Raw genomic sequence first — 21,098 nt, forward strand, 5'->3', positions numbered from 1 at the left:
GAATGAATGCACTTAAATGCACTTTGCCACCCAGTAGAAGTTTTATTTCTTACCAAGAGGAGACGTACATATTTACTTACTTTTATCAGCTATCTATCACAGCCAGTTGTGCAAAAGGAAGTGCTTTTTAATAAACATTATTATTCTAGCTGTAGTTTCCTGTAACCCTAAACTCCGGCTGTGTGGCTGCTTCGTTCACACACTTGTTCCCTTTACAGGCTCAGTGACGTTTTATTACATCGTCTCCTATTAGCAGCTGTTCATTTCGGTTCATTGCTGCATCATCCTGCAGTAGTTTTTGTTTGATTTAGTTTCATTCAGTATAAATTAGTTTCACCAAAGAGAACTTTTCCCTCGAAAGTTCTCACAAGGTTTCAGTTTAATAACCAACTGAGTGATTCCGTGTTTAACAAAAAGCAAAGATTTACACACAGTTATTAGAAGTCCTGAGGTTCATCCTGTGAGCCTGTAGGAGGCCTGACTGAACATCCAACAGTAAATAACAGGAACACACTTTGATGCATTAATATTAACAATCCCATAATGTTTAGGGTTTTAAATGCATGACTGTCACCATTAGAACTTGAGTATGTTCACGTTGTTTTATCCTTAGACCTGCTTAAGTAAAGAACCTGGATGTCTCTTCCACCCTTGTTTTGATGAAGTGATAAATAAATGGTCACTCCCACCTTTACTCTCGTGGCATTTAGCAGTTTTCCACCGACACCCGTTTTCCAGGCTCGACCTGCCCGGTGGCTCTGGCTCCGCCCATCTCACCTCCGCCTGCTCTCACCTGAGACGCCACACTTCCCTCCAGACTGCTCCACATCTCTGGATCTTTCTCTTCCACTCCTCTGTTAATCTCTGAGCGCGTTCTCCCGTCTGTCCATCTGTTTGTTCTCTCAGTGATTGACGCCATGAGTTCCAAGCTGTGGACGGAGGAGCAGTTCAACTGCCCGGTGTGTCTGGACCTGCCCAATGATCCCGTCACCATCCCCTGCGGCCACAGCTACTGCATGGGCTGCATCAAGGACTACTGGAGCAAGGATGACCCCAAAGGGATCTACAGCTGCCCCCAGTGCCGCCAGACCTTCTGCCCCAAGCCCTCCCTGTCCAGGAACACCATGCTGGCTGAGGCTGTGGAGCAGCTCCGCAAAGGAGCCCTCGCGTCTGAGGTACGGGAGTCCATGCGAAAAGCCCACGGAGGCGCCTCGTCTAGATCCAAAGGGAAGATGTCCTCCTCTGCTGTGCCGTGCGACATGTGCAAAGGAGAACAGCGGGCGGCGGTGAAGAGCTGCCTGGTGTGTATGAGCTCCTTCTGTGAAGCCCACCTGAAGCCCCACCAGACCAAGAAGGCCCTGAAGGAGCACGAGCTCATCGCGCCTACAGGGAACCTGGCTGACAAGATCTGCACCCAGCACAAGTACCTGCAGGAGTTCTTCTGTCGCCAGTGCAAGATGTTCATCTGCTGGCTGTGCACCAGCAACCAGCACAAAGGCCACGAGTGTGTGTCCACCAAGGCTGAGCGGCTGGAGAGACAGGTAAGGGTTAGGGTGAGGGCCACGGTCAGATGAAGTGGAATAAAACTGTTTACATGACTTTAAAATGTGAGGAAGTTGTCAGACATCCTGTCCGTGCTGATGTCTTCTAGAGAGCTTTCATTATTTTCTGAACACAAACTCCTTCACAGTCGGTTTGTCTGTTTTCTCCTGGATGATGTGAGATTAAAAACACACTGAACAGAAACACCAGAAAACCAAACAGGATCAGGACTCCGTCAATTCAGTTAAACTTTTAGCCCTAAAATGTTTGTTGTTTTTTCTGTTTGTTCCAATTAAGCATCCTAAATTGGAAGCAGGAAGCTTCTACATTCAGTGTTCTGTGTGAACACCATCAGTCCTTCTGTGATCTGGCCTTTGTTGTCTAATGGGTTTGTGTTTAAGGTGTCGTCTCTCCTTTTGTGTGTGTCAGCGGCTCCATCCAGGCTGAAGACATTCCAAACTACATTCCTGTCCGTTCGTAACGCTCCACCCTCTCCTGTGTCACCTGCTTCCTCTTCCTTATGTTTTGATGTCATGTGTTTGTGCAGAAAGTGCTGTCAGAGATGCAGGCAGAGAACCAGCAGAAGCTGAGAGACAGAGAGCAGGAGCTGAAGGACATGAAGAAGATGATGGAGGGGATGAAGGTTGGTCCAAATGAAAACCCCGTTCCCCATAAGCTGTAGTTCATGCCACCATTATCCCAGATAGTAGGTCTTACTGACACATGGTGATCTTTGTGTCTCCGTCGCTGCCTGCACAGCGTTCTGCAGACCGGGTCCACGACGACGCGGAGCAGGTTCTGTCGGAGCTGCGGCGCTCGGTGGAGCGTCTGCAGGAGCTGCTGGAGGAGGTTCTGGATCAGGCCAACCTGGAGAAGATGGGCCAGGCCCAGGAGGTGACCGACAACCTGGTGGCTGAGATCAAGGAGCTGAAGAGGAGGGACACCGAGATGAAGGACCTGGTGCGCTGTGAGGACCACATCCACTACCTGCAGGTAGGCGGGGCGATGGAGGGGCGATGGAGGTCAAGGAAGTGAAGACTCTGTTTGTCAGCTTTTTATTATGTCTCATCATCATTTGTTCTTTCTGCACATTCCAGTAGTGTAGATCAAACAAAGGCAGATTTTAACACATTAAGGGTTTATTTTCTTACGCGTAGCTTTGATGCACAGAAATTAGTTTTTAGGGTGGAGAGAGACTTTAATGTCATAGCTGAAGGTGCTGTTAGAGGTCATGTACTTCCTCTAAAAGTCAAGCTAACCGCCATGTTTCCCGTCAGACATGCGAGTCCATGTGCAGCCCTCTGGAGTCTGGCGACCTGCCCACTGTGCAGGTCAACCACGAAGCCTCTTTTGAGCCTGTGCGAGACGCCATCTTGGACCTGAGGGAGAAAGTGGAGGATCTTTGCAACCAGGAGCTCGGCAAGATCACCAAACAAGGTCTGTCACAAGAGCCCAATCAGTCCTATGTGTTTACCGACCGTCTGTTGTTGTTTAATTGCATCTTTTTGGTCTGTTCTCTTCCAGTCAATGACACAACACTGTTCACTTTGGGGGACGGTGAGTTCCATTCTTCTGTTACAGAGTTGTTTTAATTTGGCCTTTTCCACCTGATAACAACGTCTTCTCATGTGTTGCAGCCAACCGGAGCGGAGGACACAAAGGAGGGATTTTTAAATGTAAGTATTGTCTTGTGAAGTCTGAAGACGCTTTCCACCATCCTTCAGTAAACACACTGACTCGTCCTGTTCTCTAGTGTTTTCCGGTCTGGGTTCCCGCAACACCAACAGCCGTTCAGCAGGTATGTTTCAACCTACCGTGACCACACGTTCTCAATTTGTCGTCCATCATATAAATGCATGTTTTATTGTTTTCCACAGCTTCAATACCCAGCATCTCGATCGGAGGGCGCAGCACGGACAGACGAGGAATCGGTACCGTTCACTGACATTCGTTACACTCCATGTGACAGTTTCTGAAGTGACTCAAAGACAATTACATTTTCTTGTTCAGGCCTCAGAAGTCAAGACGTGAGGAGCAGAGACACGCCGCGAGGTGAGAGTTTGTGTGTTGAAAGGAATCCCATTTGCCGTCTGCATGTATAAAGTGGTAGAAATGTGCATGTTTTACGAATGGGTTTCCTCCTGGTTGCAGACAGAGGAAACACGAGCTCACCCAGACAGCGGGACAGACAGAGGAGAGACGAGAGGGAGACAGGTAGCTTCCTACCGCAAGATTTAGTTCTGCTTAAAAGTCAGTCCCCCCTCTGCTTATTCCTCATGTTTTATTCAAGCGACGACAGCCTGGCAGAATTGCTCCGCAGAGGAATATTCTGTTGCTCGGTTTGTCCTTAAACTCTGCTATTGAATTCATTAGATTCACGGTGTTCTTATTCAGACGGTGGTATCGCTGGTTCAGCCTTGGGTTGGTTTTCCTGCGACCTCGCTTACTTTTGCGGAATGTGTATTTTCACCTGCACCTGCTCTGTGTTTAGTGCTAACTGGCAGGTGTTAGCATGCCAACATCTCAAGCTAGCTGGCAGATGTTGACATGCTGACATCTCAAGCTAACCAGGTAAACTTCACAAGTGCTAAACATTTTGAAGTTTATCTGTTTAGTGCTAACTGACAGATGTTAGCATGCTAACATCTCAAGCTAACCAGACAAACTTCACAAGTGCCAAACACTGTGAAGTTTAGCTTGAGATGTTAGCATGCTAACATCTGCTGGTTAGCAGCAAACAGATAAACTTCTGCCAAACATTGTCACACATGCAGCTCTGTGTTGTGGTGCACCCCAAGGTTCTGTTTTGGGTCCTATTCTGTTTCACTTATTTATGCTTCTCCTGGGGCAAGTGGTTGAAAGCCACATCTTCTACTTCTATGCAGATGATACTCCATTATACTCATTAGCTACGCTGTAGCCAGTAACGCTAGTCAGACAGATGTCAGACAACAAAAAACAGTATTTGTTGAAATGGACATTGTTCTGTTCTGAAAAAGTTGGTAAATTTAGAGGATAAAGATGTGTAATTAATTTATTTTTGCTTCAGTATCCCTGTGAATAGAAAATAAGTGGCTCAGAAATAAACATAAAATAACACATTTATTAAGATTAAGTAGCAGAAAACTAACAAAAACATGTCCGTTCAGGGGTGTAGTGTACTGTACATTTTCAGTAAAAATAAAAATCTTGGTGTCAGTTTAAGAATAGCACAAACTCCAACACAAAACTTGGTTGAAATGTTTTGATTTATGTTTTTCAATATTTATGCCGCAGTCCTGATAGGCCATTAGCTGTGACATGTAACCAATCAGGCGGCTGCATCAGGGCCAGAGTAGCACATTTTGAATTTCATTTGTTTTATTGGAAATTGTTTATTTAAAAAAGTAGTACCGATAAATAGAAGAAAGAGGAAAAAAAAGCTCAATACTGGATCTACTAATTTTCCAGGTTAATAATCAGTTGAACTGAATTTATATTTATATAAATATACATAAAAATCTATTTATATCAATATAAAATCAGTGGAGTTCCATTTAAAAGAGAAATATGTCTTAGTGTTTATAACCACTGTGTTCTAGAAAGATAAACTTCCCCTCAAATTGACTGTACTTGCTTAATTTCCCTTTAAAGTGAATAATTGCACATTTAAGTCAATATAATAACAGTTTAATGAGCTTTTTGAAAGGACATCTGTTTAATAGAACAGATGGGTTAGTTCTGTATCGTGTAATAATATAAAAAGTGATAATACATTTATAATTTTGATTTTACTGAGTTGATACAATAAACTGACACTGATTGTGTTGCTTCCATGTCGTCCAATCAGTGAGGGAGACCAACCACAGGCCGAGCCCCAGACCGAGCCCCACTCCCAGCCGCAGGGAGTCCCAGTCCCCGTGGAGCAGGGCCAGTCAGAGCCAGCCTGCCCCAGCCGTGACTCCCAGTCCAGTCCCAGTCAGCCCACCTCCTGCTCCTACACCTGCTCCAGCATCCACCGGAGGTAGCTTCCAAACACATTTGCTGCCCCCAACTGTCAAAGCATGTGCAGTGCAGCTCTGACCAACAATCTCATGTAGGAGGTTAACACCTGCTGTCCTCCATCTCTGTCCTCTGTTGTCTCCTCCTGGTGAGATCAGGTTTCAGTCGGATGGCGTCCATCAGCAGCATCTTCCGCTCCCATCGCCGCGGTGCCACGCCGGCGACCCCAGTTGCCCCAACCGATAACACACCGCCTGCAGGAGGAAGCCCATGTAAGGCCCGAATACAACCGTCTCGCTCCCCTCTGTAATCACAGTAACAGAACCACCAGAGCTGACTGACTGGATGCTTCACACAGAAAGGAGGAAGAAGAGCAGGGAGCCAGACGAGGGCTGAAAATGGCAGACGTCTGAAATGAAATAGAAACACAAAGAAATATGACAAGGAAATGAAGTGATAGTAGATACACTGGTGGGTAAAATTAAATAGTTAAATGAAGGTGAAGCGATAACTTCAGTAAAAGCCGTGAATGAAGTTAAAGTGTCAGTGTAAATGTTGATATCGAATGCAGCTGAAGTGTTAGTTTAAATTTTGATACTGAACGAAGTTGAAGTGTTAATCTGGATATTTACACCCAATTAAGTTGAAGTGTTAGTTTCATGCTGATATCGAATGAAATAGAAGTGTCAGTTTGAATTCTGATGCTGAAGTGTTATTGTAAATGTTGATATTGAAAGAAGCTGAAGTGTTATTTTAAAATTTTATACTGAATGCAGCTGAAATGTTAGTTTGGATATTGACACCCAGTTAAGCTGAAGTGTTGGTTGGAATGCTGACACTGAATGAAGTTGAAGTGTTAGTTTGAACGTTTATATCGAAAGAAGCTCAAGTTTTATTTTAAATGTTGATACTGAATGAAATTGAAGTGTTAGCGTAAGTGTGGATACTGAGTGAAGTTGAGGTATTAGTGTAAATGTTGATATTGAATGAAGCTGAAGTGTTAGTTTGCACATTTACACCCAATTAAGTTGAAGTTCCAGTTTAAATGTTGATACTAAATGAAGTTGAAGTGTTAGTTTCAATGTTGATCCTGAACTTACTGTTGAAGTTGAAACAATGATAAGAACCGGTGCCACTAGAAGGGCTGAAAAAGTTAAGGATTGAGTTAACTTCAAGCCCTGAAAATAGTTCCGGTGTCAGTTGAAGTGTTGATGGTAACTGAAGCTGTGGAAGTCACAAAACAAACGAGTGTCACTTCGAGTGTATGAATCCCTCGATGTCAGCTGGTGTGTAAGCCCTGGAAGCAGGTGGAGGAAAAGTTCGGAGAGCTGAAGTTGTTCAGAAGAGTCAGTCTGAAATGTTTTGACACGTCAGTCAAGGAGGAGAAAAATGTGACTGCAGCACATTTATCAGTGGATGTGGTGAAAGCATTTGCACTGTTTGAAGAGTGATGAGAAGCAGCAGAAGTGGAAAGTAATTATGTTAATTTCACCTCGCTCAGTTTTCAGCCGTGCTTGCAACTTATTATTTTTTATTTTCTCCTTCTTCTTCTTTACCTCCCGACGTCTGCCAAACATGCATTAATTCACACAGTGTTGCCTCGAAAACGCTGAACCTGTCAGAAAGTAAGAAAGAAGCTGGTGAACTTTTACTGTGAGTCCATGAAAAGTTGAACGAGGCGTTCACAGCGAATCAGCAGGTCAACACAGCGCAGGTTTTTTTTTTTGACCTCCTGTTTTTGCATCTACGCTCGAGACTAATTTATTTCTTTGATCAACTTCAGTACAGGACGTGAATGCTTGTATCAGCAACAAAAACTGTGGACTTTGCCTTAATCTGAGCCAAACTATCTCTCTTTACATTCGACAGGGGGGATGGCTGCTCTGCCTGAAACACCAACACAGAGTAAGAGAGCTATATATATATACATACGTAAAATGAATGTATCATGGAATTATCAGCCATGTGTCTCATGCTGCTTTCTCATCCAGTTAACCCCGGCCTCTTCTTGGACACGCCCACCCCAGACGCCATGAATCACGCTCCTGCCTTCCCTGCATGTGAGTCAATGCATCTTCATCTCCATATTGAGTCAAGAAACTGGAAATAAAAATATAAATACATTTTAAAAAATCCCCAAAATATCCTGACGCATGCTCCAAAGAACAACCATCAGCCTTCCTGAACTGACAGATTGTTTGATTTTCCAGTGAGAGAAATCAACCTCGACAGCATCCAGGCCCCCGAGCCGAGAGCCAGAGAAGAGTTCCTGCAGTGTGAGTCTGTGTTTTACTATGTTTCAGTGCTGAGCAGGTTAAACACTCGGGCTGCCGTTTAAAAACACTTCAGAGGGATAAATGACGATCAGTGAAAAAATTCTTCTGAAGAAACCGAAAACATAAAAAAGAAACCGTTCCCTGACAAAACCTTCTCGACTCAAGGTCCCCGACACGTTTAGGAGAGTCACATGGTCGTCATCAGCAAATAGGGTTAGCTCGGTTGTCATGGATACGGGTCCGTTGCTATGCTAGCTCACTAGCTGCTACAGTCATCACATTTCCATTAAAGAAAATCCACACTCATCACTCAAATAACCAGAAACTGAAAAAAGTAATAATAAATAAAAATTTACTAAATTATAATTTATTGAAATAAGACGTTGCTTTTGAATTGTGGTTGAAAAGAATAATTTAAAAAAAACAAAACTGTTCCGGACAAATTAGAGCACTTTGCTGAACACAGGTAGATATTAGTTTACGGGTCCCATCATCCTTGTTGAGCCATAATTCAAAAGCAATGTCATGATTTTCATAAAGTTTTTATTTATTATTACTTTTGTCAATTTCAACATTATTTCAGTGACTGCAGCTGTTTTCTTCCTTCTTTAATGTGAGGAGATGAATACATTTAAGGACGACTGTAGGGTTTCGTTCATGGCGCTGGTATCAGTTCATTGTTGATCTCAGTCATCGTAGTTCAAGGTTCTGATTTGCTTTTTTCAAGAATCTCCATTAAATCTCTCTCCTAGACTCTGTGAACTTGACCCTTGATGATAACACAGCCCACAGAAGGCTGGCTCTCTCTGAGGGCAACACTAAAGCCACCCNAATAAATAAAAATTTGCTAAATTATAATTTAGTGAAATAAGACATTGCTTTTGAATTGTGGTTGATAAGAATAATTAAAAAAAAAAAAAAAAAACTGTCCCGGACAAATTAGAGCACTTTGCTGATGAGCAGTGAATTCCTGTCAACAGAACACAACTACATGTTAGTTTACGGGTCCCATCGTGCTTGTTTGCTTGGTTTTTTTTTCATATTTCTGTTGAGCCATAATGCAAAAGCACAACATGATTTTCATTACATTTTTATTTATTATTACTTTTACCAATTTCAGCTTATTTCAGCGACACCTGTTTTCTTCCTTCTTTAATGTGAGGAGATGAATACATTTAAGGACGACTGTATGGTTTCGTTCATGGCGCTGGTATCAGTTCATTGTTGATCTCAGTCATCGTAGTTCAAGGTCCGCTTCTGATTTGCTTTTTTCAAGAATATCCCTTAAATCTCTCTCCTAGACTCTGTGAACTTGACCCTTGATGATAACACAGCCCACAGACGGCTGGCTCTCTCTGAGGGCAACACTAAAGCCACCCTGCAGGGGGCAGCGCAGCCTTACCCCGACACCCCGCAGCGCTTCGACGGCTGGACCCAGGTGATGTGCCAGAGCCCGCTGTACGCCCAGCGCTGCTACTGGGAGGTGGAGTGGAGGGGCCGCGGCTCCTCCATGGGCGTCGCCTACGGGGCCCTGAGCAGGAAGGGCTCGGACGCCCGGTCGGGGCTCGGCTACAACGCCCAGTCCTGGACCCTGGAGCTGTCGGACACCTGCTGCTCGGCCATGCACGACAACGAGAAGAGGGACATACCGGTCACCTACTCCCCCCGTCTGGGCATCTACCTGGACCTGTCGGCGGGGACGCTCTCGTTCTACAGCGTGGCGGACAACATGACACACCTCCACACCTTCCGCGCCAACTTCACCCAGCCGCTTTACGCCACCTTCGGGGTCGGGAGCGGAGTCGGGGTGGGTCTGGACTTTGCTCTCGGCCAGTTCACTTCAAGTTCTGACAGCATCAAGATCTGTCCCATGTGAGGACTGATGGACAATGTTGTCAGGACACACTGACTGGAAGTTTTTATAAAGTCTAGTTGCATCTGATTTCATGAATTTAAATGCACTTAGTCAAAGCAGACCAAAATGGCCTTGTTTATGTACAACTCTAGAGATGATTCATTTTTGATCCTTAAATTTAAGCAAAGATCCCCAGTAGCTGTATCCTCGTAGCTTTAGTCATGTACAATTGACACCTGAATGTAAACTCCCCCCAACCTCCATTCCTGTTTGTTCTCTCCAACATTTGGATCAAACTTTTCTGCATCAAGTCACAATAAACCAGAGACGTGTATTATATTTATATTGCTTTATTTAAAAAAAGAGGCAACCGAATAATAGCCATGAAGGAAACATGATCTCAGAGGGGAGAATGAGGAAGAATGTTTTAGCCAAAGAAAGACACAAACCTGAACCTCCTGCTTTACAAGGAACAACTGGACGACTAATCTAAAGAGCTAATCTAGAGATATGAACAGTCTGGATGTGCCTTCCTTCTTACAAAACGTTTAGCTGAAGCTCTTTTTAAAAACACGGTAGCGCTAATTAGCTTAAAATGCGTCACAGAAACATAAAGCCAGAGTAATTCCATTACTTCCAAAATAATAATAATAAAAAATAACACTTTTAGCTTGATTTGGATTCCCTTCATGTGAAAAGCAAAAACAAAACGCTGCATATATTAAAATCTTAAAATGTTAGCGGACGTCGTTACAACAGGCACACATTATGCTAAGTTTTCTTCATTAATATGTTAAACTCTTATGTCAGTGTTGTCAGTAAATTAATAAAGGTTAAATACAAAAGTAAAAGTGCAGTTACTGGGTGGGAGGGTCAGCGGGGTGGGTGGATGTTAGGAACAGCAGCCGGGGTCAAAGCTCTAATGTACAGAATCTTAGAAGGTACTTTAACATGTTAACTCCTGTTAGGATGCTGCCACCTGCTGGCCAACGTGTGAACCGCACACGTGCGTGAAGGAAATCCGAGACATTTTAAACACAGAAAACAACCGCCTGGATGTGACACACGGCTAAACGAAGTGGTTTTTCCCTCTTAACCTGAACAGGCCTGAGACGAGCATGATGGCTGAAAGCTGTACCGATTCTCTTTAAAAACATTTTACCCCCGTGGTGACCGACCGAGCAGTGATCCTCAAATGAACCGAACCTCCAGCCCCCACCGAGTGCAGCTAGTATGTACAAACATGGCTTAACAGGAACTCAAATCAGAACAGTGCTGGCTTCTACTTAAGGCCTCATACCATTAAAAAAACACACATAAAACACAAGGACCTGAAGGAAAAGGCCGACCCTTTTCTCCTTTTTTTTTTTTTTTTTGCCTGGCGCCCGATTTGGTTCTGACCTCGCCTTCAGTCTGGCCCCACCCGTCTGCAGACAGGTGCATGCTGGGACCTGTAGGCAAGGTTGCTTCTCATGCAGACGCTCGGCCACGGCACATGGACGGTTACCAGACATCCGTGCAAACACTGGACTACTGTAAAATCATTATCATATGAATTAATACTGGCGTGTTTGGAGGCATGGTCCGACTACAAGATTAGCCTGGCAGTACGCTGATGAGCCAGCTAGCGCTTAAAGTCTTCCAGCTAGTCCTCAAGTAATAAAAGCAAGTTCTCTTCTGACTCTAAAGGCATGTGTCCTTAAACCTTCCACTGGGCTAGCATGATGCTGCTCTACTACACACTAAAGCTTTTCTAACCCACGACAGAACAAGCCCTTGAAACTGCAAGACTCCGGATGCTCATTTTCACTCTCACCACCTTCCTTTCTCTTCTAAACAGATCACACTGTCCCTCGCTTTCACACACTTCCTTCCTCTCACTCTCTTCTGATCCACTTCCACAAACCCTCGTACACTTACATGTTGTCCCTTCTTCCCCTACCTGCACCTGGACATCCGGAGAACTAGCGAACCTAAGAAGAGAATAACCCGCTCGGAGGCAAGCTAAGGCCTTATGAACTAGCATCATGGCAGACGTCTACACACAGAAACAGTCAGTTCAGTTAAATTGTGCTTTAAAATGAAGTCATAAAAAGGAGGGATTGTTCTGGCCCTGACTTCTCTCTCCGAAGGCAGAAAGGAGGAGAGATGGGGTGGAGGTGTGAGGGAGGAGTTCTGGAGTTCTGGACCCGCCTCCTGCCCTCAGCGCTTGGCTGAGTTTGGGTTGGAGACGGAGGCGAGATGTCTGCGGCGTTCTTTAAGGTTCCCCCATGGGGGCGGGGGCAGAGCCAGGGAAGTGGGGTGAGGAGGAGGGTTAGCGGTCGACTTCCCCGCCCGGGCGCCGATCATGGCCGGGAGGCTCTGGTTGCGCCTCAGGCCGTCCAACAGGCTCCCTCCGCCCGCTGACACAAACGTGGCCGAATCCTGGCGAGGCGCCGAAGCGTCAGACTCTGAGCCGTGCAGCACCTTAGTGAACCCCAGCCGCCGCAGCCTCTCCACCAGGCCCACGTTCACCGGGTCCGGCCGGCCTCGGCCTGACTTGGCGGTGGAGACGAGGCCTGGGGCTTCCTGGGAGGGGCTGGGCAGGTCGGGATGCGGGGCGCGGCCCAGGTTCAACCCGTAAACGTCTTGGAGGAAAAGCTCTGCAGGCCGAGAGGCGAGGAAATTGTCAGCCGAGTGCTGCCGGGGCTCCATAGGAACCGGGGAGGGAGCAGGGGAGTGTGAGGGGGAGTTAGGGGGGGTGCTGGGCATGAGGTGAAAGAGGGGCTGCCGGGAGGCGGGTTTCGGGGATGCAGGGGGGGTGTCGGTGGAGACTTGTGCGGAAATGCCCCTCTCCAGGACCAGCTTGGCCAGACCACAGGGGGCTGCAGCGGGCCGGCGAGGGGGGAAGGAGTCGCCCAGACTCAGCCTGCAGGGAGTGACGGGGGTGCTGGGGCCGGTCCTCATGGAGCTGGGGGTGTTGGCCATCAGGGACGACTGAGAACTGTGAGCAGGAGAGATGAGACGATGATGTCAGAGCGAGGGCCATGAACACGTCATGTATGTGGGCTGGTGGCTACATCACGCCTCCACTACCATCAGTAAAACATAAGTGGTGCATATGTTCAACTTTACAGCTCACAAAGTTTACTGTCGTCTGTAAATACTCATTTTACACAAATTTGTTGAGAACTTTGGGTCCAGGTTTCAAAACCCAAAGACGCAACAATCCTAAATGAAAACTCCCTGTCAGTTAATTCAGTCTGAAAACGCTCCACTTATGTTCAGTGTAGCCGAGTATAAGACTTTACTAAAGCTCCACTCTGACTCAAACCCAAGACATGTGTGACCAGTATCGCTGTAGTGTAGTGTAGCAACAGTAACTAAGGAAGCAGGGTTCAGACGGTGAGCTGCCTCCATCTGAGCTCTCTGTGGATCGTGTCTCTAACAATGTGCTTAGATGTGATGCACAAACTTTGACGGGTGACTATTTTCTTCGTGGCTCACCTTGCGGTCACCTGTGTGATGTCACTCGGGTGCAGGATGCGGCAGGTGGTGAAGGTGTAGGTGGAGAAGGTGGAGCTCTGACACTTGCCTGGGTTTTGGACTGAACACACGACAGATCAGGTTATGAGATAAACTGAGTACCCCACAGTGGCAGCAATGAGCTGGGACTTGTAAAGCGGTATTTACCGGAGGAGGAAGCTGTCGCTGATGTCGTGGTACAAACCAGACTCTGTGATTGGACCGTTGCCGTGGAGGCGACTGGAATGGACTGAGCTGATAGGCTGGATTTGTCTGTGACGTGTCGCGGTGTGAGACAGACGTCTGATCGCACCGACGACGAAGCGGCAGGCGTGGCGGGCGATGCCGGCAGGGTGGAGGAGAGAGGGCGGAGGGGGAGAGGCGACACCGAACGGTTCCTGTCCTTCCTCTCCTCTGGTGTAGAAGAACAGCGGACGTTGAAGGTGATCCCGCCTTCCTCCTCCTCCTCCTCCTCCTCCTCCTCCTTCCCTCTCTCCGCCGCCCCCTTCTCCAGGACACCAACCTGCTCTTCGTCCTCCTCGTCCTCCTCCATGTCAGACAGCCGGTACACGGCGTCCTGAGCCAGCGGGCGGAAGCCCTTGGTCACCACGCCGGGGTGTGGGTCCAGGATGGTGGCCAGGTGGGGTTTGGCCAGCTGCTGCCAGTGGTGGAGCGTCAGCGAGCCTGAGACAGAAATGTCACAATGTGTTGTTCATTTATTATTGATATTATTTATTATTTGTGTAAACTGTTAAAGTTGTTCCCTGGAGTGTTTGTTATCGCAGGTTTTACTGACGTAGGAGGGACCTGGATGCAGACAGGATCCAGAGGTGACATGAAACCACATCACCTGAGCAGCAGAAGTTGTTTTTGTCACTTGGACAACGGTAAGACACAGATTAAAGATCTTTTAAAAAGTTCTTGGGGTTTAATTTAATGTCGTCCACCAAGTTTTAACGTATCGAGGAATTCAGCACGCACAGGTGTACTGATAAAAAAAATAGACTTAAATAATCCAAAGTTTAAATGACTTTGAACAACATTACATCAGCTGACTAGTTTAAAATATGTGCTAATTACATATAAACTTAATTTAAAATATTGTATGAAACCTTTCAGCAAGTCAGTCAACTTTTAAAATATGTTTTTACTGAATTAAACTTTGTATATTTTTGTAATCTGTGTGGAACTCTTCTGCTGTTCAGGTGACATCACTTCCTGTTGACCGCTGCGGTCCGCCATCTTGTCTGCAGCCCGGTACTCGTGGATGAAACCTGGAGCCGGCAGACCAGCTCTTCCTAAACCTCACAAACTTTGACTCGAACACCAGCTGGAAACATTCAGCGCTAAATTAAAACAGGTAATATCAAATATAAAATTGTTCTAAAGAAGAAATTAATTGCTAGCAAACTCGTTTTACACTGGTGAGTTAAAAAAAAGAAAAAAAAAAAGCCTTTCAAACCCGTCGGCAGTTCAGACGGTTAATAGACCTTAAAAAAATATCTGACATTTAATGGACAAAAGAATCAGGAATGCACATGTACACTTTCAGTTTCTTTCTCATTTTGGATGTGAGCGAAGGAAAAGCCACTTCTGCAGTCTCAGTATTCTCTAGATGAAGCACCAGTCACCAGGTAGCTCAAGGCAAGAAATGTGCCACCAACAATGTTGCCTACATTTGACCAGAGACTGATGTGGAGCTGCTGAGACAGGAGCTAAGATCGCTGCATCTACTCACAGACTGCAGCCCATAAACTCTGTGTGACAGCCCTGGTTCAGACTGAATCAGTTACACATCAAACTGCTCTGTGGTCAACAGGACTGGAGGCTGAAACAAAGCTGCTCAATTCTACCTTCCATGGGCTTGACAATCTGGAGCTTCTCGGGCAGGAAGGTCTTGAAAACGCTGGAGCTGATGGAGAGCTCTGACAGGTTGGAGAACGAGGAGAGCACGCTGCCCATCGGCGAGCTGCAGCCGCTCTCGTCCCCGTCGACCCCCGGGGCCGCCGACAGGGCCTGAAGCTTCTTCTCGCGCTCGGCCTGGAAGAACTGCCGCTCGCACAGGAAGTTCTGGCGCCGCAGCGACAGTCGGTGCAGCGCTCTGGTGAGGTCGTTTCCTCCTGGACAGCCGGGCTGACCCAGGCGCACCTCCTCCCTGTAAACACAGACACACGGTGTGACCTGAAATAGCCCAAACTCAAGTTAGAATGCAGGACAAGGAAGTTATTAATCTTTATAACTCACCCCTGAGCAGACTGGAAGGGCTGTGCAGTCATCACCAGAGAGCTCTGTCCGGAGCCGGGGATAGGAGGGGTGGCCGAAGCTGGACGCGATGCCGAGGCGTTGACAGAGCGGACCGTCTGGAAGACTCGCTTCTGGGAAATTCTGCAGGGATGAGGTCAAAGGTCAGAGACAGGATCTGAAAACAGCTATCGAAAGCAGGAAGTACATGAGCGATACGTAACCAGCTGCTCAGACAGCGTGCAGCGTTTAATTGTTTGGAGGCGGCACGTAATCGATGCAGTGATTTGTCTCCCTGACACCACTTGTCGGCCTCATTAGCAAGAGAAGCTAATCTTTACTTCCTCAGCGACATCTAGGTCTCTAACCTTTGGTCCTGAAAGGCGGTCTCCTCCTCCACACTCAGCTCTCTCCTCATGGTGCCCTCGATCTCTGCTGCCAGCGAGTCCTGCAGACACACATTTGATGAACAGAGCCCTTTCCTCATAGTCACATGATTGTGTTTCTTGTCTGTGCTTCTGCATCAAGCTCGCGGGTGTTTGTCTCACCATGGGGTAGAGGCCGTAGGAAATGTGCCGTCGCATCCCAGCAGAGGGAGTGTTCTTATTGCGCAGCTCCTTGATCTCCTCCTGGGACTCGTGGAGCATCTCCACACACTCGGCGTTCCTCTCCGCCAACTCGTTCAGCTGCAGCAACATGAACACAAGCAGCGTTTTGACTTAACGACTTTGTTTTTGCATGCAGTGATTAATTAAGCAAAGACGTTAATAAGTATTTAAATTAGGTATTAGGACCAGAAATGTAGAATTGTCAGTTGTAGTGTCTTAATTAAATAAAACGCTGAGCATATTAACATAATTACTAATTACAACTTGAATGAAAACTGTTGCTATTTTAACACCATGTAAATTAAGCACTCAATTGTTTATTACAATTAATGTACTTAAATATTTATAATAAGCATTTTTAACCCTCTGAACTCCAAAACCTGACATCGGGTTTAAAAGAAAGAAAAAATCAGAGCCAGAAACTGTAATAACAAAAAAATTAATTGTATTTTTCATTTTCAGATGGTCCTCCAACTACTCATCTGGGAAATTTGATCTATTTTAAGTTTAAAATCGGGATATTTAATCAAAATGACTTTATTCTACACGTCTGCATTTTAAAGTTTGTCAAAAATAAACTCTTTACAACAGATTCAGTAAAAAACAACAAAAACAAAAAAACAAAACAGGAAGTAATTATGGAAAAACAAATGTTTTTTTCATTTTTTGCAAAATAAATAATTAAAGAAATTCAACTTTTTTGTTCTTTTTTATGATTTATGGCTTTATAATGGTGTTACACTGCACAGAAGACATTTTTTATTTCAAGACATGGTCGTACTGTTTCCAAAAAAATGCAGGACTTTATGTTGCAGCAAAAAATGAGCCCACAAGGATGAAAAATGGAGCAAAACTGTCTGACATCCAACTGCTTCAGAGGGTTGAAGGATCTACAGTCTGTGTAAGCTGCTGTAAATGTGCTCCAACATACAACAACACTGCACATAAAAGCTACAAACCTACAACACGAGTATTAAAGCAGTGTTGTGCTTGTGTGACGCTGTACCTCCGCTGTGAGCTGCCTCTGAGCATCTTTGGAGGCCTGCAGGTGGATCCTCAGCTCCTCTTTCTCCAGAGCCAGCTGGAGAGAAACAACAAGACAACATGAGCTTTGACTCACGGTGTGTTTGTCAGACAGTCGGTGATCAGACATCAGAAGTTACCTCCTTCACTCTGTGCTGCAGCTCCACGATCTGTGAGAGCAGCTGAGCGATTTCCTCCTGGTGCCTGAGCAGCTCCTCGTTCTTCTGAGACAGCTCGTCCGTCAGAGACACCATCTGGCTGTTGGACTCACCTGAGGCAAAGAGTTCAGATTAGATTCCCGACCTGTAAATGTTCTCTTGGACTGTGGATGTGTGCGTCTGACTCACGTAGCTCCTTGACACAGTCGCTGACCAGCTGCTGTTCCTTCTCCTCATAGGTGATGGTGTCTCTCTTCAGCTGACACGCCTGGAGTGGACAAAGACATTAGACACCACCCAGAAAGGTAAATCCTGATTCCACTCGTCTCCCTCCCTGAGAACCTCGTACCTCAGACCTCAGTGACAGGTTCTCCTCCTCCAGGTCCTGCAGCTTGTTCTGCAGAAACTCCAGCTGGCTGAGAGCGGCGGCGGCGGTGGTTCCCCCCGGCGGCTGAGGCTGCCGCTGGGGGGTGGACACGCTGGAGTCGGTCTCGCTCTCCTCCGAGGCGCTGGCCACCATCCGCAGCAGCTCGTCCTTCTTACTGAGCTCATGCTGCAGCTGGTGGACCTGAACAGAGGGGAAGGTAAAGTGAGTACAGTCTGTGAGAGAGACGGCATAAAAGAAAAGTTCCTACAGTTTCCTAAAAATTTTAAAAGTTGTAGCACTGTACTCGAAATATCTGACTTTGTTTCAGTTGGTCTGCTAGTCTGCTTGTTGAATTTACTTATTAATTTCGAAAAAGTCCCTTTTTAGGGTAAGTTTTTATTGACATAAATGAGGCTTTTAATTTGGTTTATCATCATTTTCTTGAAAAACACCACACTAATCATGTAGTTCAAGCAGTATTTTGCTCGTCAGATGTGAAACGGTGTCCTACAAGGATCTATTTAAGGGCCCATACTGTTAACATTCATGCTGATTGTATTGGTCGATGATATGCAGACGACACTGTTTTATACATTTATTTTTTTCATGCTTAAATAAGACTAGACAGAAGACCTGTAGCATGCTGCTTGGTGCTTCATATAGTCGTCTGACTTGGACAACAACATTACTACATTACATACAATTCTTGGACTGAATTCATTCAGTAACTTAAACCTCATATTACGATTAAATGCCACCTTCAATATACGACACCAATTTAATTAATGTTTTACTTTTGCTAAGTGAGAAAACCTTATTTCCTGTTTTAGATTATCCTAACATCATATTACTTTTTCTCTATTCTCTGTTTTCATCAGTTGCGTTTTGTTTTTAATTGCATTTATTTTCATTATCATTTATACTTAAACCACATTTTAGGCCCATTTATGCTCACACACACACACACACACACACACACACACACAGTTTATTTAAGTAGCATTCTTATATTAAACCCTTTGTAATAGATGAAGTCCTGTACCTGGTCCAGAGCCTGTGCGAGCTGCTCCTCTACGGCCTCGTTTCGTTCCTGCAGCAGGTGGTTTCTCTGCAGAAGCGACTGGCCGATCCGAGCTGCCAGCTCCAAGTCTCTGTCCCGCTGTCCAATCAAAACACAGGACACAATCAGCCAAACAGTTACGACTACATGGTAGAAAACAAACGATCACAAAGGAGGTGACACCTACCTCAGCCAAAAGGTGCGTGACCACTTCGATGTCATTGTAAGTCTTGGTCATCTGCTCCACCCGATCGGCACTGAGGACTGAGGTCAGAGAGAACACGTCACTGATAGGGTTCACGCCTGCCATCTAGTGGCCACACTGTGCATGCTCAATGTGCATCCAAGCAACTCCACATAACTCCAGTGAAATAAAACCACAGGATCACTCCAGACTAACAGCATGCCAGGTGTACGGACTACCTGATGAAACGTTCTGACCACATGCAACACGAGCAGCTCAAAATCTGCTTCACATGCTGAGACTGACATCAGCAGCCAATCGTGTGGTTAAACATACGTCAGGTGTATTACTTAAACACTGTTACTGCTAGTTATTTGTGAGTTCTGTGATGTGGCTGTGTGGTTGCTGGTGGTCTGAATGTGAGCGCAGCGCTAGCTCTACATGAACATAAAGAACCACTCACACTGCTACGGCACTACGAGCTGCCTACGGCGGCACACAGCAGACCTTTGTTATGCAATTCTCTCGTCTGCTGTCATCTACATGCAAAAAGCAGAGAGGGGCTTCTGGTCTACTGCCGTGGGAGGCTTTGGAGGCCACGGGGATGACCGAAGCCCCTCTCACACTGGCACTAAATGACCAAGTAGCTGAAGAGCAGAACAGGCAGGTAGGAAGAAAAAGATACCTTTGGAGAGGCTCTGAGAGCCGGGGTGGGAATAAGAAGAGGGCTCCAAAGCAAGATATGCTAGTGAGAGATAGAGGGAGAGAAAAGAAGGTGAAGAAGCACTCAGCCTGGTTTAAGACGAACTCGACAAAGAAAGAAAGAAAGAAAAGAGGAAAAGATGAGCAGACAGAGACAGAAATGAGAAGCAGAGATCGAAAGCTGAAGCTTCAATAAATCAACTTCATGTAGAAACATTAGTCTGTTGAGCGTCAGAGAATCTACGCATCAATTAGTTGGGTCCGCTTTTAGCACCTGAGTGGGCGTCACCGGCGCTGCACGGCTCCCCTTCCACCTGTTCAGAGAGAAGTGGCAACGCTAATCACTGAGCCATCTGCTTCCACCAAGAGGCTCTTTCACCGGGTGACGCCAGACATGAAGCTCTGGCCTGACAACATCCTCAGCATCCTCAGCATTTATATAAATCAGCACCTTGACTTTAAAACACACATCATGACCTTATGTGACAAAACCTTTACTTCCCAGCATGCCCTGAATGTAAATACTTAGAATCAGGACACGAGGAAGAACGCTGCGTTATTAAGATGTTGGTGAATTAAGTCAGACAAGAAAGTTCGGGCTGCAGTTAATGATTATTTCATAACTGATCAATCTGCTGGTTGTTCTCTTGATTACTCACATTACAAAGTGTTGGTCTTCACATGATTTAACCCCAAAGATGTTCAATTCACATTCAAGCAGATCATCTCATTTAGAGACTGGAACCAGCCAGTTGTCCAAATAGCTGCTGGTTAGTTTTGTGATTAATAACCCAACTACAGTGAAAGTGAAACTGTTTTTTTTCATCGCTCCTTTCCTCCCTTTTCTTCTGTAAATGCAGTGTAATGAAACCATCTAGATTTCAGCAAGGATTAAAGCAACATGTAGATCGAGGCAGCTGCTCGAGCGGATGAGAGCGAGCGTCCAGTAATCTGAGGCCCGTGGTGACCTCTGGATCCGCTCTCTCCTCCAACAACCGGCCGATAAAAATAACCTCTGCCCCGCGCAGCTATCTTCGTTACACACAGGAAGACGGTTATAGTCCACACACAATGCATATCATCTCACACACACACACACTCTTATATCCCGTTACCTGGTGGATGGGAGCACAGCGTCAGCGTGTAGCTTATATCCATGGTTAGACCGGATCATGATCCAACATGCAGCTGCTCGCTCCACACGGTCAGGTTTTAATTTCTCATATAAGAACTGAACTCTGATCGCAATAAATTACATAACTCTGGTTTTGATAGTGATTCACGGCCTACATATAGACATCACAGTGGCCAATGAGTGACTTGTTAAGAAACAGGACAGACCTCATAAGACCTTTGACACCAATAAACACTGGCTGCAGGTCTAATTATTGATACACTGCTGACACACTGACATTTAGTTAAACAAAATACACAAAACTTTAACAGCATCAATTATGATCTGGGTAAGAAATATGAATCTAAACATTCAGGATTATTTTTCTATCTATCTATCTATCTATCTATCTATCTATCTATCTATCTATCTATCTATCTATCTATCTATCTATCTATCCATCTATCCATCTATCCATCTATC

The 21,098-nt window shown here is 45.7% G+C and overlaps 2 protein-coding genes across 4 annotated transcripts in view; one reads left to right on the plus strand and one right to left on the minus strand.

Annotated features, from left to right (window-relative positions):
* The first annotated feature begins 821 nt into the window (after positions 1-821).
* Positions 822-9,993, plus strand: trim25l (tripartite motif containing 25, like). The gene is made up of 16 exons (XM_008283138.1): positions 822-1,541; positions 2,090-2,185; positions 2,302-2,535; positions 2,820-2,979; positions 3,067-3,099; positions 3,180-3,218; positions 3,296-3,340; positions 3,420-3,473; positions 3,553-3,594; positions 3,694-3,756; positions 5,372-5,545; positions 5,682-5,795; positions 7,393-7,428; positions 7,515-7,583; positions 7,734-7,799; positions 9,101-9,993. Exons 1-16 carry the CDS (start codon positions 918-920, stop codon positions 9,673-9,675), a joined length of 2,424 nt encoding a protein of 807 aa, XP_008281360.1. The 5' UTR covers positions 822-917; the 3' UTR covers positions 9,676-9,993.
* The window catches only part of trak2 (trafficking protein, kinesin binding 2), an 18,004-nt gene continuing 6,894 nt past the window's right edge, over positions 9,989-21,098 (minus strand). For all 3 annotated transcript variants that reach the window (XM_008283135.1, XM_008283136.1, XM_008283137.1), the window contains 13 exons: positions 18,803-18,879; positions 18,598-18,714; positions 17,538-17,756; positions 17,378-17,456; positions 17,171-17,301; positions 17,014-17,088; positions 15,948-16,085; positions 15,768-15,847; positions 15,403-15,543; positions 15,012-15,313; positions 13,327-13,842; positions 13,141-13,240; positions 9,989-12,637 (listed from right to left, as the gene is read on the minus strand). In XM_008283135.1, coding sequence (XP_008281357.1) covers positions 11,857-12,637; positions 13,141-13,240; positions 13,327-13,842; positions 15,012-15,313; positions 15,403-15,543; positions 15,768-15,847; positions 15,948-16,085; positions 17,014-17,088; positions 17,171-17,301; positions 17,378-17,456; positions 17,538-17,756; positions 18,598-18,714; positions 18,803-18,879 — 2,756 coding nt within the window. In that variant the 3' untranslated portion in view covers positions 9,989-11,856. The remainder of the gene's footprint in view (positions 12,638-13,140; positions 13,241-13,326; positions 13,843-15,011; positions 15,314-15,402; positions 15,544-15,767; positions 15,848-15,947; positions 16,086-17,013; positions 17,089-17,170; positions 17,302-17,377; positions 17,457-17,537; positions 17,757-18,597; positions 18,715-18,802; positions 18,880-21,098) is intronic.

This window comes from Stegastes partitus, unplaced genomic scaffold (assembly GCF_000690725.1).
Source record: "Stegastes partitus isolate 25-593 unplaced genomic scaffold, Stegastes_partitus-1.0.2 Scaffold298, whole genome shotgun sequence".
NCBI classification, from domain to species: Eukaryota; Metazoa; Chordata; class Actinopteri; family Pomacentridae; genus Stegastes; species Stegastes partitus.